Source organism: Plectropomus leopardus, chromosome 7 (assembly GCF_026936395.1).
Source record: "Plectropomus leopardus strain MGB_pleo_1.0 chromosome 7, ASM2693639v1, whole genome shotgun sequence".
Taxonomy (NCBI): domain Eukaryota; kingdom Metazoa; phylum Chordata; class Actinopteri; order Perciformes; family Serranidae; genus Plectropomus; species Plectropomus leopardus.
Genome location: NC_142182.1, coordinates 19377001 through 19393622, shown reverse-complemented (window position 1 = coordinate 19393622; position 16622 = coordinate 19377001). Strand labels below are relative to the sequence as shown.

Sequence of the window (16622 nt, the reverse complement as noted above, 5' to 3'; positions counted from 1 at the left end):
GAGCCCATTTTACAGTCCCATGTGGGGCCCACTTTTTAGCCCACATGGGCCCCACATACAAATGTTGGCTGGGTTTGAATGATATGCTTTAGTACAAAATTTGTATGCTATTTTGAACGACATGCTATAGTATGACTTTTTTAGGCTGCTTTGAAGGACATGCCATAGTATGACATTTTAATTCTATTTTGAACAACATGCTATACTATGACGTTTTTGTCACATTTTTGACAACATGCTATAGTGTGATGTTTTGGTCAGATTTTTGACAACATACTGTACTATGATATTTTGGGCAGATTTTTGATGACACTATAGTATGACATTTTGTATCTTAAGTGGCAGCATCTTTGAACATTTGCCAATCTGTGCACTCAAAAAAGACCTATAGAGCTGCTATGGTTTCATCTGTCCACACATAAACAGTTTTGACTGTTGGTTTGAATCTTTTTGTCAGTTGGCAATATGTCGGCAGGAGAAGCAGAGTAATATGATCTGACAGGCTAAAGTGAGGGCATGGGAGGGATTTGTAGCGGTCAGGAATATTTGTATACACATGGTCCAGGCCGCAAATTGTTCAATAGTGTTAAAAAAAATATTTATACTTTGTTAATCACATCTGACATGTAACTTGAGTGACGATAATAGAGATACAGTTTACACCTGAAGTTATTTATTTTGTTGATGTTTTATGATGGCGCTCTAGTGAAAGTCCTGGATTTTGGCTTTTTTTTGGAGGCTTACACACACCGAGCTCTACTCTGAGGTAAACACTACCATCTTGTTTCATTACCGTTTGTTCTGTCACAACTCTGACCTCTCACTATCAAACCAGAACCACAGGCTTGTCTGCTAACTCAGTGATGGGACTTCTTGTGATAGCTCAGTGCTAGTATCGCTGTGTGTTTGTGGAGGTACATACTGAATCAGTGGGAGGTCAGTTATTAACGTCCCTGTAACCATTACTACTAATTTGACTTGCATTAATAAAAACTGACATTTCAAATGGAAAAAAAAGACAGTTGCTTTTTTTGACAGTTTTATAATGTTCAATAGCCGATGGTTTAAAGGGACAGTTTGCCCAAAAATACACATTTTCCTCTTTTCAGTAGGGACTCTCTTAAAAAGTGGGGTTTCACCAGGAGGCGTGGGAGCCTTATGTTCTGTGTCACGCATTGTTGTGTGCCTAATGTGCGCTCTCGTCAGCTCACATTGAGAGCCTCATCACTTGTTGTTAAAATTTCCAAACAGTAATAAGTTGTCTATCAACTTAATATTTGCCTAAACCCAATGATTAAATGTACAGGAAACCTTGTGCCCCACTGCAACGTCAAACAAAGATGATTTTGCAATTATTATGATCATCTATTCACAAAGAAACACCTGTATTTTGCTCCTTGTATTGTACCTAAGATGTAGAAGGTCCTCTTCTTTTTCCATGCTAACAGGCCAGAATCGCTCTATACTTTCATACACTCAGTTGTAAACTGAACATTAATTGATAAGATGAGATTCAGTTAAAACTGGTAACAAACTGACGTTGGGGCTTTATGATATATTGTTAGGTGTAACCAGTTTCACATGAACACTACCAAGCTTTTGTTTCCAGATGAAACCAGTCAGTTTAAAGTTAGCGTCTTAACAGTTAGATAACATTAACAAGACAGTAACTTTAATCTAATGTTTTCATGGAACATGATATAAGGTTTCACATTCGGATGTCAGCATGACTTGATAGCGAAAATAAAAGTATTAACCGACATAACTTGTACTAATGTAACACAACTTTCCCTCCATCAGAAGAAACTCATAAGCGTGCAATCAGAGTACGAGTTGAGCGGGGCTGAGACGGCCACGGAGCTCACCGACTCGTGAGCTGCTACGTTATGCAAAACCAAGCCAATCCGGGCAAAAACCCCACTTTTTAAAAGAGTCCCCTTTCAAGTAGTTGTATTTATTAACCTAAATTGCTTTGGTGTGAGCTTAGATGTCTGCCTTCTTTTGAATATTGAGCACCAAAAGTCGAGTGCCAATATATCGGAGAGGAAGCAGGCATCTTCATGGCCGATATCTCCAACATTCAGCAACTCACAATAAAACAATATAGACTGATAAATTGCACTACAGGTAAGAGGAAAAGTAAGTGTTCTTGATTTTTGGTTTAACTGTCCCTTTAAACATATCCTACAGTAACAGTTAAGTACTCGGTCTTACACCACTTGTCAGTGATTTCTACTCGTTAGGCCACTGTTCATTTACAGTACATTTTAGGCATTGAAGCTGAGGCTCATAAAGGAATATTTTGAGAAGACTGATACATCTCTCATGTCTGCACAGTCAATATTCAGCCAACAGTCCATGGGCTTAGCACAAAAACTGGCTACATATTTTGTGTGCAGAGATATCTCTGATTGGTACCAATCTTCTCATCTTACGCTTGAAAAAAGCTAACAAGCATGTTTCCCAGAAGTCAAACTATTCATTCAACATTTAACAATAAGTGAGCGGCGTCAGGGGTTCAGTGTTACAACTCAAAGGCACTTCGACAGGACATACAGCTGGTCATCGACACATACTGATGCTGTGAAGACCAAACCAGAGGGCTTTTTGTTATTTTGCCACAAACTCAGGTTTTCTTCAAGTATTCTGCTCTAATTCCTAAGAGAGGCTGTCACACAGATGACGTGTAACTGTGGGAAGAGCTCAAGCAGGGTTCAGTCACTACTTGTCGTGCCTTTTCACATCAAGTTGACATCACGACTGATACAGAGTATCAAAGACAGTTGCAATAGCACATCTATATATGTGACAAATCCTCAACACAAAGGACAAAATGCCGAAGCATATTTGTCAAGGCAACTTTGTCCTCATTACTGACTTCTTTTACTGTGCAGACATTGGCAACAATGTGAATATTGAGAAGTACTGCAGACACCTGACAGAAGAGACTTCTACTGAAGCTAGAAACTGCTGCTGCAAAAAAAATGAATCTACATTATAACTGTGTGTGAGCAGTACAGCAATGCGTTCCTCTAAATTTGTTGGCTTTAGCCGAGGTGTAACCGAAACCAGTTTAACTATTTTCCATTTGCTCAGAGTTCCAGAGTAAGTCTTCATGAGCAGATGTACGTTCTGCGCACACACGTCCATTGAGTGCAGATTTCTGAGACTGTCCGCACCACAGGGTCGATTTTAAATCCAGTGTCTCATCTTCCTCATACTTTGCTGCGTTTTGAGTGGCTGTCTGCTGGAGGAGCAGACCGCTTGTTGCGGTGGTGGGGGAAGGTTGGCATCAGCTCTGGTTCACAGGCTGCACAGAGAAGAAGAGAGATGAATGATTTACAGTTTATAAGAGGGCAGAGGTTACAGCTGAGACTGATCAAAAAACTTTTCACTCACGTAGAGGTTTCTCCTTGAAGTAGGAACTGTCCAAACAATCTTTGGCAGTAGCTCTGGATCAGGAAAAGAGGCAGTATTCAGTGAATAGTGTCTCTTTAGCACATCTGACAAAGAATTGTAACTAATCTGTAGGCTGAAAGGTAAAAATATACTATACTATATGATACATTTTGGACGACACGCTATACTATGACAATGTAAAGCAATTGTCAACAATATCCTATTCCATGACTTTTTCATGCTTTTTTTGGACAAAATGCTATACTATGAAGTTTTTATACTAATTTGGATGACATTTATGCTATGACGTTTTGATGCTATTTTGAACACCATCTTATAATATGACTTTTTTATGCTATTTTGGACAACATGCAATGCTATGACTTTTGGATGCCAATTTTACAGTTGTCCAAAATAACATCACTAAGTCATAGTAGAGTATATCATCCAAAATAGCATCAAAATGTCATACACCTTGGCAATACACCCAGGCCCTCACAGCTATAGATTTATTGTCATTTTTACATTATTCAATCATTCATTAGTTACACCTGTGCTTTTAAAGTTTTTGGTGTAGAATTTCAAAAGAACAGTCCAAAAAGTCAACATTTAAAATGTTGAAAAATGGCTAACTATAGTTGGGTTGGGGTTTGAGGGTCAGGGCCAGGGTAAGGGTTAGGAATTCATCATTGTGTGTGTGTGTGTGTGTGTGTGTGTGTGTGTGTGTGTGTGTGTGTGTGTGTGTGTGTGTGTGTGTGTGTGTGTGTGTGTGTGTGTACCTGCGGTGTGGGTTGTACATAAAGAGCAGGTTGAGCAGTCTGTGTCCAGCATCAGACAGCCAGGTGAATTTATTCTTCAGGTTGTTGTACGGCTGCTTCCTCAGACTGTACTGACCAATGAGTGGCAGCAGAGAAAAACCCTGGGACACACACACACACACACACAAATTCAATTTAGCACAACAAGACATCAGATATGATATAGGGTTCAATTCACGATGAAGACATATTGAGAGTTGAATTCTCACTGGCCAGATGTTTTCGTTGGGTGTTCCCAGCAGCTGAACAATCAGGTCGACCTGCTGGATCTCAGAGGTTCCAGGCAGCAGAGGTTTGTGAGCCAGCAGCTCAGCTAGGATACAGCCGACAGCCCTGCAAAAAACACAAAAACATGCATTTTCCCCACTGGCGCCTTATGTGATGAGAGAAAGTCTAGTATATCTGTGATCATGATAGAGCATAAGAAACAGCAGGCAGGTGCTACTCGTCGGAACGTTTTAAGTGTTTGGGAAGGCATACAACTGGAAAACTGAAACTTGGATTGTACTGCATGAGTTGTGTGAAAGCTTGTAAATGGCTGTTTTGATTTTGTTTCACCATTCTTAAACATGGACCCTATGACTTCAACTCATCAAGAATTTTGTCCAAATTGTTTTGTTCACCCAGGAGGCATGAAGGAAAAACAAAGTTTTCTTCACAGGATGACTAACTGATGTACAAACGATTATTTTGGGGGGTTGAAGTATTCCCTAAAAAAAAAAAAGATCTTCTTTCTCAGGAGGAAGTCCCTTATTCCCTAGGATGTGATAAAATTATAAAATGGATGTAATTGTTTTTGTGTTGGAGCCTCACCACATGTCCAGCGCTGTAGTCTGGGTCTTGGTCCCTAGCAGGAGCTCTGGAGCTCTGTACCTGCCAACAGATGAAGGGGGAGGGGGATGAGCACATATCGTGATAGAGAGCAGGCCTGCCTGAGGTAACGGAGCTAATGAGGGAGGATTGCTGAGGGAGATTAAAAGTAGGAGTTTCCACTGAGGCTGCACAAGCACAACGTAAGCAACACAAGGGTTATCTGCAGTGCATCAGAATCCAGCCACACATTAACAGAATTAAGCCAAAGCCGTTTTCATGTTAAACTTGGCTGAGAGGCCCAGCAGACACTCACCACAGTGTGACCACTCGAGGCGTCATGGGTTGCTGTGGGATGCCATACATCCTGGCCAGCCCGAAATCAGCTGCAAACAGCAGAAACAAAAACCAGATCAATAAAAATGCCACCAATGTAAATAATTTCTATACATGTAACATGGTTACAATTATTATTTTCATGATAAAGTAACATGTTGAATATTTTTTTCAATTAATGAATAAATAAAAGTCAATTAAAATAGCTCAGGTGACAAATTAAAATAGCTCGCACCCAAAGACAAGTGATTTGGCATGTTTGAATATAAATGACAATCTATTATGAAAATTATTTCTGATTTATTTTCTGTGAATCAACTAATTCGTTGTACAACAGATCGAGAGTGAATGTTCATTTCTTTTTTGTGGCTTTTCACCTTTATTTGACAGGACAGGATTAAAGCATGAAGCGGGGAGAGAGAAGGGATGACACACAGCAAAGCGCCACTCATAAACACATAAAATATATATTAAACTAAAATATGTAACAAAATATAAGAAGGTAAGATAAAAATAGCTGTGAAAAGTAGTTTATAATTTGCTGGTTTTGTGTGTGTGTGTGTGTGTGTGTGTGTGTGTGTGTGTGTGTATGTGTGTGTATATATATAAAAGTATATATATACATATGTGTCTGCGTATTTGTATTAAGTGGGAGAAAAATTGATACAGCATGGTATCAAAATATTTTTACATGGCAATATCATATTGATACACGGTCACCAAGTATAGATTTTTGAAATTTTTTCAATTAATATTACAAATACAAATTAAACTTTTGGTAGCCTACAAGAATCATTAAATCAACTGCTTTTTTCAGTGCACTTGACACATTTTGCTGCAGTAAAAATGACTTAAGTGAGATGAACAGACTGAAAAGATAAATATAAGACAAAACAGATGTTGATAAAGTTTTCCTTTGGAGACATAATATGTTGTTGAAAACAGCTAATGAATTGCATTGTATGTTATAACAATACTTTACAGCGCATCGCAACCACTCTAAAATCACAATAATACTGTATTGTGATTTAAGTTTGATGATAATACCGTATCGTGGGGTCTTTTTCTCCTCGATAAAAGTTTGTTTTTTGTTTTTTCATATTGAAAACATGGGTCTGAGGAGAGACGGTATTGTATGTTATGGTTATGATTTAGGTTCATTTTAATTAGGGGATATGAGAAAACTTAAAAAATGTACATAAAACACACTTACATATAGGGAAAAGCAGAAGTAAACAGTCCATATTCGGTACATAACAAACTTGAAGAACATAAAAAGGCAGTTATTGTTGTGAGAGAGGGAGAGAGAGAGGTCAAAGGTGAGTGCTGGTAGAGTCTGGTATGTGCATCAGTACAGGAGTAATGTGATTACAGTGAGCGCTTCAGGAGGGGTTATGGTAATGGTAATGACTCACCAATCTTAACGCAGCCTTTGTCTGTCATCAGCAGATTAGACACCTTCAGGTCCCTGATAACAAGATACAAGAGGATAATGAGCCAGCTCCCAAAAGACACAATACTTTCAACCCCTCCACTCGTCATGCAGAGCTGAACGCACGTTGCTTTAAACCTTTTCAGTTACATCTTCAGCTCTGTCTGAACGCAGCTGCATCAGTGTCTCCCACACTGTGTAACTCTGCTGCTTAAATCTGGTGATTTAATGTTGCCTTAAGTAACATGAACACAAAAAAGCTTAGATTTATCTGGTTTTGACTCTATTTTCTATTTTTAAATTTGCAAATATTCTATAATTTAGGGATACTTTGGATTGTAATCTTAAACACATCGTTTTCGACTGCAAAATGTAACAGAGATCCCTTTTCCTTGCCTAAATGGATTATTAACTGTTAATCTGCTGTGAAATTTTAATTAGCCTTTTTCCTGAGTATCAGCCCGACACATATCTCCAGATATCTCTTTCTCATATTGACAGGCATTGACTGCCTCCGCATCTCTGCATTAGATGTGACTGTAGCTTTGAAAAGCAGATCAGTCCACTTGACTAATCCAACTGCCGAGCTTAAAGACAAAACGGGACAGCGTACTGAACAGCCAAGTGCATTTAAAACATAAACAAGAGACAAATCTAGAGATATGGCTGGTCTTTGTAAACAAAGATTGTGATTACGTATCGGAAAGCAACCCAGCAACAACTCACAACAAGAAAGCTAGCTGACCAGATAGTATACCTGGTTAACTAACAAGCTGAAATTATATAATATATACATTATATAAACACAGATTCATTCAGATTTATTAGGTTCCTGTATTGCCACTGTTCATGTTTCAGATGTAATTCTCTCATAAATAAACAAGAACAGAAAATGATAGTGACATATTTATCTAAACTTTAAGTAGTAGATATATCTTTTTTTTTTTTTTAAACTTTCTCTCCTGAGTTTACTGAGAACACAAAAAAAGCAACATTACTTTTTGGGTTTCCAGTTGTGTATGTATTGTATTTTGTAATTTTTATTCATTTGTTTGTTTGGTTTGGGGTTTTGTTAGCCCTTTGTTGCAGTAGAGGGTGGTTGAAATATGAACTTATTATGAAAATATTCTGTACTATGAACTATTATGAAATAGCAAGCAGAATTTTAAATATAAAGTGTGATCAGAGATATTTTTCTATGATTTCAAAATTACGATGACACTTAAATGACTTTAAACTTGTACTGTAACTACGGCCATTATCACCACTACCACTTGTTGACACACCGATTCACGAAATTCTTGATTTAAAAAAGAAATTTCATCAATACATGAGCTATGTAATGAATAAGGTACATGAAATGATATGATGACGACCAAAAAAAAAAATAAAAATTACCAAATATGTGGGACTGACCTGTGTATAATGAAGTTGTGGTGGAGATACTCCAAGCCTCTGAGCAGCTGAAGAACAATACACTTCACCTGAAAAAGGATAGAAGAAAAGAATTTATTATAACGCAGACAGCACGACCTGACCCAGCAATACAGAAGCCATACAATGCAAAGTAATTTTTACAAAATTCAGGCCGAATTTTCAGTACTCAGTAAATGCTGGATTCATGTGAGGTAAATGTTAGATATGGGAACTGTCCTACCTGAGCCTCAGAGAACGGTGTCTGCATGTTTTCCAGCAGACTGGCCAGATCCTGCTCGCAATAACTCATCACCAGAAACAGGCTGAACAAGAAACACACACAATACCACACGGTTAATACACGTTTTCATGGACAAAATTTCAAAACTTTTCCATGACATTTCAAGGACCCATAATGTTTTATTTTCCTTTCCCCACTGGCCTAGCATTTTTCAAACATATCAGATGCAAACTCTATTCAAACATAATTTTAGGTAGCTGCCATAAATACAGGCAGAGATGGGACACCGGGAGAAAATGAAGGAACATGTGTGATGATAAACAAAAGTCACACTGACAGACATCACATCGACAGCCACAGAAAATATATCTGCCGTGATGTTGCATTAAATGTAATGTTATCCGGGGTTCCTACAGATTAAGGCAAGTGGGATTTAAGCCTTTCTAAGACATTTCTTTGACACCACTTGGAATAAAATCTAAGACAAAACAGACAAGAATTACTTAAGATTAGGGAGAATTTTGCCCAAATAATTTTTGTAATATAAAACATGACTTTTTTGGTGACGTTAACGCCAGAGGCATTTGATTTTTTTCTTTTTCTAAAAAACTTAATCAGTATTTTGAGATTTTATAATGCAACATTGGTTAAAAAAGGATTTATAAAAATACTGCTTTGAATCTCTTAGCTTTTGTAAGATATTTGAAAGATAAATTTAAGACATTTTAATGGCAGCTAAGGTCTTATTTTGAGATTGATAAATTTAAGACCTTTTAAGACTTTTTAAGGATCCGCAGGACGGAAGATTGCTGTAACAATTTCATTGCAAAATATGACCTTTTCAAAACCTTTAATGATTTGAATTAATTCCATCATTTTTCCAGGGCCTTGAAAATGTGATTGTAAAATTCTAGGGGAATTTCCAGGTTTTCCATGATCGTGGGAACTCTGATCACAGAAAAATAGATGATTTGGGTGCTAATTTGAAAGATAGCAGTAAAACAAGTTGTGGTGAGTGAGGTTACAAAACCTGACAGATTCTGAATAGTTACACACAGAGAGATGTGCAGTTTGATGCTGTAGAATTTTCTATGTCATTGCAGGTTAATTCACTAATCCACTGACGTGCATCTACCCTAACACCATTATGGTGTGTGTGTGTGTGTGTGTGTGTGTGTGTGTGTGCGTGAGAGAGAGAGAGAGAGAGAGACCTCTCCAACTGGCTGCCAACGACCACTTCTTTCAGCTCCACTATGTTGGGATGTCTCAGCCTCAGCAGCAGGGTGATCTCTCTGAGGCTGCTGATGGGGATCCCTGACAGAGAAAGAGCAGAGCATAAGCAGGGTCGACGACTTTTACGGGTCATTTTAGCAAGAACTTGAATTCAAATTCTTATCTAGGTAGTTCATTATTTAAGCAGTGTGGACTAGTCAAGTTAAGTGGACACTTGTGCTACACTGAAAGAAATGTTTGAAAGCATTGAATGAGATGGACGAAAGCTCACAGTTACTTTGACCTTTAACCACCAAAATCGAATCAGTTCATTGTTGAGTACAGGTGGACGTTTGTGCCAAATTTGAAGAGATTCCCTTCAAGCATTCTTGGAATATTACACACACACACACACACACACACACACACACACTACATACAAGCACACCACATTCAAGACACCCACACATATGAAACAGCGTTAGCGCGGTGATCTTACCATCTTTCTCTTTGTCCATCCGGACCTTCTTCAGTGCTACAATCTCATCTGACTTGGTGTCTCGAGCTCGGTCTGTATTAAGAACAGGAAAGAGTTTATCTATTGAGCAGTTAAAATGATCTGCTGTTCTTAATTTTCTCATCAAACCAATCTGAAGTCTCAAACATTAATGACTTACACACGATGCCGTAAGTTCCTTCTCCTATGCGGTTGAGTTTCTCAAACTCTCTGACACTTCTGCAGCTTCCAAACTGAAAAAGAGTGAAAGGATGATGATGGCAGAGAGGCTCTTTTCACTTAGGTGAACTTTATGCATAATGCTTGCGTGTTTACAAGATCTGATATAGTCAGTGCACTCTGCATATTACCTACACTATAAAGACTAAAAACTAAATGTGGTTAATGGACAGAAACTGGGGAATTGCACTATATCTCTGGGTGGCTTCATATGACATGTATTCAGAACTACTAAAGTTAAACATTAGAGGCTGAAATGAAGTAACGAACAACAAGAAATCAATAAAGGGATCTGACGGTAGTTATTTAAGCAATCAGGTGCCTTGAGCCACTAAGAAAAATAGGATTTGAGAGGAATTTGCCATTACCTACATGGAAAAGAATTTAGAGCCATTTCACATTATATAACCAATCAGGGGCAGCTAGTGTCAAAAGGCTGTGATTACTTCAGATGAAGTTTACTTTGTCCTAAAAAAAGCCACCCTGTGGGAAAAGAGGACACACTGATGATTCACCAGGGAATCATTACATGACGAAGAGAGTTGGGTGATTTAACGTGCAGGCTTGTTTGTTGGTGGAAGCCTGTAATGAGATTGGCACTGATGGACACAATGACTGAAGTTGTAAATGTACGCAGACCTCAAGTCCACAAGACCCAGTGACTTGGAGGGAAGGGTTACATGGAGTCCTTCACTGGCATTTATTTTGATAAATAAGCTCCATTTTTGTGCTGTTTTCTGCAATTTCTTTTTGAAATTTTGAGAATGAAGTCATAATATGAGAAAAAAAAGTTATAATATTAGAATAAAGTGGTAACTTTTACCAGATAAAAAGTCTTATTTTTACAAGAAAGTGGATAATATATTATGGTAGATTCCCCAGCAATCACTGTCCCCAGTGCCATGCTGTGCAACACACAGTCAACAGGTAACCTGTAGACCTGTGCTCTTGCATGTTTTATAGTTTGCTAGCAATGGTTATTTCGATGATATAACATCCCCTCTCTCTCATAAAATGACGTCTTTTTTCTCATAACATTATGACTACTCATAAAATTCTGACCTTAATTCTCTTAATATTATGAGTTTAATCTCATAAAATTAAGACTTTTTTCTTGTAAAACTACAACTTCAGTCCCACAATATTGTGACCTTTTTTCTCATAATATTACGACTTTATTCTCAAAATAATTACATTATTCTTGAATAATATGACTTTAGTTAGGAAATCTAACATTTTTTTTCTTTAACTTTTCTAAACCTCTGTCACACTTTGGCACCTCATGTATATTAAACGTACAGTTCCCATTGTGAATCACTTCTTTTCAATTGTGATTTAGAAAATGGTTGGGGGGCCACCCAGCAGCCCAGTACGGGCCATATTTGACCCGCGAGTCGTACGTTGATACGTTGAGGACCACTGCTTTAAAGCACAATGCTCACTGATGACATTTAAACTTGTACAGTAGGTGGTTTATGGCGTTCTTGCTAGTCATTAACATTAGTGTTATGGTTTTGTAGCATTAGCCGGATTGTGGCTGTTGTTAGTTAATGCTGAGCTTAAGACACTTACACAGTGAATATTTTCTATTATTATTAATCTTGCCTGTGTCAAATACATGCCGAATTTCAGACTAGGCCATCAAGACTTGTGACAAGTGTAAATTTGTGATCTATGAGTTACGTATAGTTGCAGACAAGCAGGACATTTTTAAACTATACGATTCCTGAACAGAGTTTGGCGTCACTTTATCTGTACACGGAGCTGATTGTCTTACCCTATCACTTTGAGGCACTGTGAATGTTTTGTTGTTCTTGATAGACTTAAGTTTTATAGGGTCCGGTTCAGCCTCTCCTGCGGTGTCCATTATCTCATTAAAGGCCGTTTTAAACCTCAGAAGACACAAGCATGGTCCGTTTTGTCTCTCACTCGACAGGCTGCTGCTCGCTCAGTCGGCCGCCGCCATTGTGTTTTGGTTGTTGCCACCGGTGGGACAGCTGGGTGCTTTCGCGGAGTTTGAACATGCGGGGACACCGTATGTAAACACTCGCCTCTGCGGTTCTGCGACCGTGTGGCGGTGTTCAGCCCATTTTGAATTCTTCCTGGAAGTCTGTAATAAAATTAAAACACAAAATGTAAAACTACGCCCCGTCCACGTGATAAACTATCTGCAGCATTGAAAAAAATAGATGTAAAGCTTAAAGGGCCACTCCAACAGTTCAGTAAGGTACATAATATGAACCAAAGTGTGAATCAAGATTCATAAAGCAGCAAACAGTTCCCATATCTAACTTAATTTACAGCTTGCAGGAAATATCTTGTTCCCGCTGGGTGCCAGACCAGTTTTTTTTTTTACTTTTGATACTATAAAACCAAGTTATTACCCTCCCCAAAATAAGTGAATGATTTTGGTGTAAGTGAAGAAAGCACACAAAGGACAAGAAAATAGCTGTGTGCCAACCAGCCCTGGTCTCCCCTACATACAGTCATGTAAACCTCAAGGTGGTGCAGCATTAACATGCTCCTCAAGAAATAGGTCCATAATATGTGCATTATAATATGGCAATGTGAGAAAGGATATTTTGTATAGTAAGAACATTTTATTCTTATATTTTAGTTAAATGCACTGCTTATTCTGCTCTACTTTGCTAACTTTACTTAACTACTTGACACCTGAGCAAATTGACTTTTCTCTCAAAAATATGGAATGAAGACACGAGCTACTTACAAGAAATTGTAAGTAGTATTGTAAGTAGGATAAGTAAAATGTTACAAGGAAATTACCTGAAATTTAAAAAAGGATACAAAAGAAAATGAAAAGAACAAAAACAGAAAAAATCCTTAAAAAGTGCTAAAATAAAATTAAAAATATATGTAAATCATAATAATGAATAAATATTTTTTTCTGTAACTTGATTACATAATTATAATAATTATATGTTTTTTTATATATATATTCCTCTCATTATTTCATAATTTTCTTATAATTTTCTCACTTTATATCTCTCCTTTTTAGCTAGGGTCATTTTCTTCTCCCCCCATGTTAAAAAAAATTGAACCATTTTTTTTGTGTTTCAAAGGTTTAAATGCTTGAAAAAAAGCATCCAAACACAGCAAAACAACAAAAACAAGTGGTGACAATCCAGGTTTCAAAGGGTCAAGTGAAGGATTGAAATACTTCTTCCACCACTGTTCATACAGTAAACTATAGTTCCAGTGCTGCGATCTTACCAAAGTGTGATTGCCATCTTATCGTCTGTAACAGGACATGTTGGGTCACTGTTTGGTCCCTAGTTTCTTCCCAACCATAAAGGGTGTGGAGGAAGGCCTTCGTGCCTTGACGGCATCAGCTATAGTCACATTGGACGGCGAGGCGTGGATGTTTTCTCGTGATGGAGCTGTGATGATGATGGCAGGCAAACGTGGAGAGGAGTTGGTTGAATCAAACTCAGTGTTGGGTTGTGATGAGGGGGGTCTCTCTGTAACTGAGTGGTGGAAGACACACACAGACGGACACCAAATATCAACTATATATTTCTATTATATTTAACCGCTAAAATAGCTTCCATGTTTTAGGGAAGGTTCAGTACGGATGAATGAACCAGATAAAATCATAAAAAAATGCTCTTTACCCACAACTCATCTTTTCCATTTTCTGTTTCACCTCCCGTCTACTGAACGTTGTCACACATGAAGAGCAACAGCACCTTTAAATTGGATTGTGCTAATTTCTTAAGAGTGTTATTGCTGAGTCCACATCATATTAGTATATTAGAGTTTATTACTGTGAACGATGGCATCTGAATATATACGACTGCCTTGATAAAAAGACAGCAGACATTTTTACCCTGCTGAACACGCTGGTGGATGATGGAGCTGAGGCATAATACAAACTGTAAACATAATCATAAAAGGCTCTTGTTGTATCGGTAATTGTTTAGCTGCTTCGCTGGCTTGGTTGTTACTAATGCTGATCAGCATTAATCTCAAGCTAAAAAAGACGTGGTCATCAGCACCTCCATCTCAGAGGACTCTTTATATCAAACATCAGTTCTGACGATTGATCTTAAATATAAAGAATAGAATAAAGCTCGGCTGGGACAGCTCGTGCTTTGTTAATTAAAGTATTTACTCTGTGTCTGATAGCAAAAAGAAATACAAAAGTTATCAGGGTGCTATGTCAGTAGACACACAAATATCCTCATCTACAGTCCATGCACAGATCTGTCTCCCCTGCATTTTAAGACAAATAAAGTGCCGTATAGGCTATTTCGTCCTTACCTGGATATTCTTTCTGGCTCACTCCAGACCCCATTTGTCCTTACATACATGTTGCTCACATTTTGGCCAGTCTCTGCTGCAGCACATTAAGACTGTGTATTGTGTCTTGAGGCTTTTACTGTTACCCTCCCTCGTCCCTGCCACTCCCCCCCGTCTCCGTCACTCTCTGTCTGGCTGACAGACACTAATCCTGCGCAGTGGCTCACAGCAGTAGTGACAGGGACTGGATTTAAAGGGCAAACAGGGTTAACTAACATAAACTAGGGATGCACGATATTGGATTTTTTGACGATATCCATTATGCCAATATGTAACAACTTATTTGGCCATTAACTGATAGTGACATGTAGTAAATCAGTGGATTCACCGCTCACAAAAAGGCTGAATTAATTCTTGTTTTTATTAAGTCTTCATTTTGAACAACAAGAAACACATTTGCAATCAGAGTAGCATTAGAAAATTGTCACAGGTGCAATCAAGAAAGTGAGTTTACACACATTCAGGTCAACTCCAACAATGGATCAGTGGGATCAAGACCAGCAAATATATCACATAATCAGCAACATCGGATACAGGTCACACATTAACATCAATAAATGAATACAAATATATAAGAGAAAACTTGGGAGTTTAAGGGGATCAGGACACTGTGATGGCTTCACCGTCAGCTCACATCTTCACCCATGAGAGCCCGATGTGCCTCCAACTGCTTGTCAGCTGTTGTGACACATTATAGCTTGTAAAATTGAAATTTTAAGTGTCCTCATTATGTGAGATATTGAAATGCACCTGCTCTGTGCTGCAGGACAGAGCTCCACTCAGGCTGAGCTGTGGGGGGGCTTCCCATTGCTTCCCATTAATAACTGTTGAATAAAATGGTCATTCCTGTCTCTGTGTGTGTGACAGGCGCAGCAGCAGTATCACAAATATTGAAGCGGCATTCATCCTCTGCAATAAATAAATAAATGAATATCCAAATTAACCCAATTAACGGATACCCAAAGAGCCGAATATTTGGATCCAGACCTTCTCATAACATCAGTAACACACCCCCTATTTAGGTTTATTTCCTTGTGCTACAAAAGCACATGGTTAGGTTTGGATAAAACATGGTTTGGCTCAACATTTGTACGGGAAGTGAACGGCGGGCTACAAGGTTAAAGTCCGGGGTTTGTTGGACTCATCCAGCCCTCTCGCCCACCCTATACCATGGACTTTCCAGCTCCTTATATTGCATAGTTTAGGCAGCATTTCAGTGGGACGTTAACCATTGGTGTATCATACTGCCGCGAAAGGTGCCATCTAGCCATGTTATCAGCTGACAGCGGTGGAATTTAGTGATTTTGGAGTGAAAAGGGGCTTCATTTCAACATAAATTTTCATTCATGCCTTTTCTATTTATTTTTTTATTTAAACTTTTTATATGTGTTATGGAAGATGGAGAAAGACCCATGGGGATATCTATCTGTCTATCTATCGATTTAAGATAAAATAAGATAATCCTTTACTAGTCCCACTCTGGAGAAATTTGCAGTGTTACAGCAGCTGTGAGGTACAGGATAAGCAGCAAAAGAACAATATAATAGTAAAAAAAAATGCAAATATAAAAAATATTGAATAATAAAAAACAAGGTGCCAAGTATAATAAAAAATAAGGTGGAAAAATAGTACAAGGTGCCAACAACTCTACAGTCGAAAAAAAAAATTATATATATATACACACACATATACATATATGAAATGTAGTAAATGCACATGGAGGATAATTGCACTTGTGAAAGAACTGCACCTTCCAACAAGTACAGGTGGTGTGTGTGTGGTCTACTGGGAGCAGTGCTGATTGTACAGTCTGAATTTATCTATCTATCTATCTATCTGTCTGTCTGTCTGTCTGTCTGTCTGTCTGTCTGTCTATCTGTCTGTCTGTCTGTCTGTCTGTCT

The 16622-nt window shown here is 38.2% G+C and overlaps 1 protein-coding gene across 2 annotated transcripts; it reads right to left on the bottom strand.

The window, feature by feature from the left end:
• Nucleotides 1–581: 581 nt before the first annotated feature.
• On the bottom strand, nt 582–14806 carry cdk10 (cyclin dependent kinase 10). 2 transcript variants are annotated; one of them, XM_088080143.1, is made up of 15 exons: nt 14682–14806; nt 13632–13885; nt 12178–12510; nt 10342–10414; nt 10164–10235; nt 9664–9766; nt 8453–8534; nt 8212–8279; nt 6779–6831; nt 5344–5413; nt 5031–5090; nt 4427–4550; nt 4179–4318; nt 3400–3452; nt 582–3310 (listed from the first exon to the last, which is right to left on the bottom strand). In XM_088080143.1, the coding sequence occupies exons 3-15, from the start codon at nt 12265–12267 to the stop codon at nt 3216–3218; spliced, it is 1083 nt and encodes a 360-aa protein (XP_087936269.1). In that variant the 5' UTR covers nt 12268–12510; nt 13632–13885; nt 14682–14806; the 3' UTR covers nt 582–3215. The 2 variants fall into 2 exon arrangements, with proteins under 2 accessions (XP_087936269.1, XP_087936270.1); XM_088080144.1 differs by lacking the exons at nt 13632–13885; nt 14682–14806 and having other exon boundaries at nt 12330–12508.
• Nucleotides 14807–16622: the final 1816 nt, after the last annotated feature.

Coding starts and splice junctions, on each gene's coding strand:
- cdk10 (XM_088080143.1), bottom strand. CDS start 12,267: ATGGACACCGCAGGAGAGGCTGAACCGGACCCTATAAAACTTAAGTCT. Junction 5,091..5,343: donor CCTCGAGTGGTCACACTGTG/GTGAGTGTCTGC, acceptor ATCTGTTGGCAG/GTACAGAGCTCCAGAGCTCC. Junction 3,311..3,399: donor CTTCAAGGAGAAACCTCTAC/GTGAGTGAAAAG, acceptor TTCTCTGTGCAG/CCTGTGAACCAGAGCTGATG.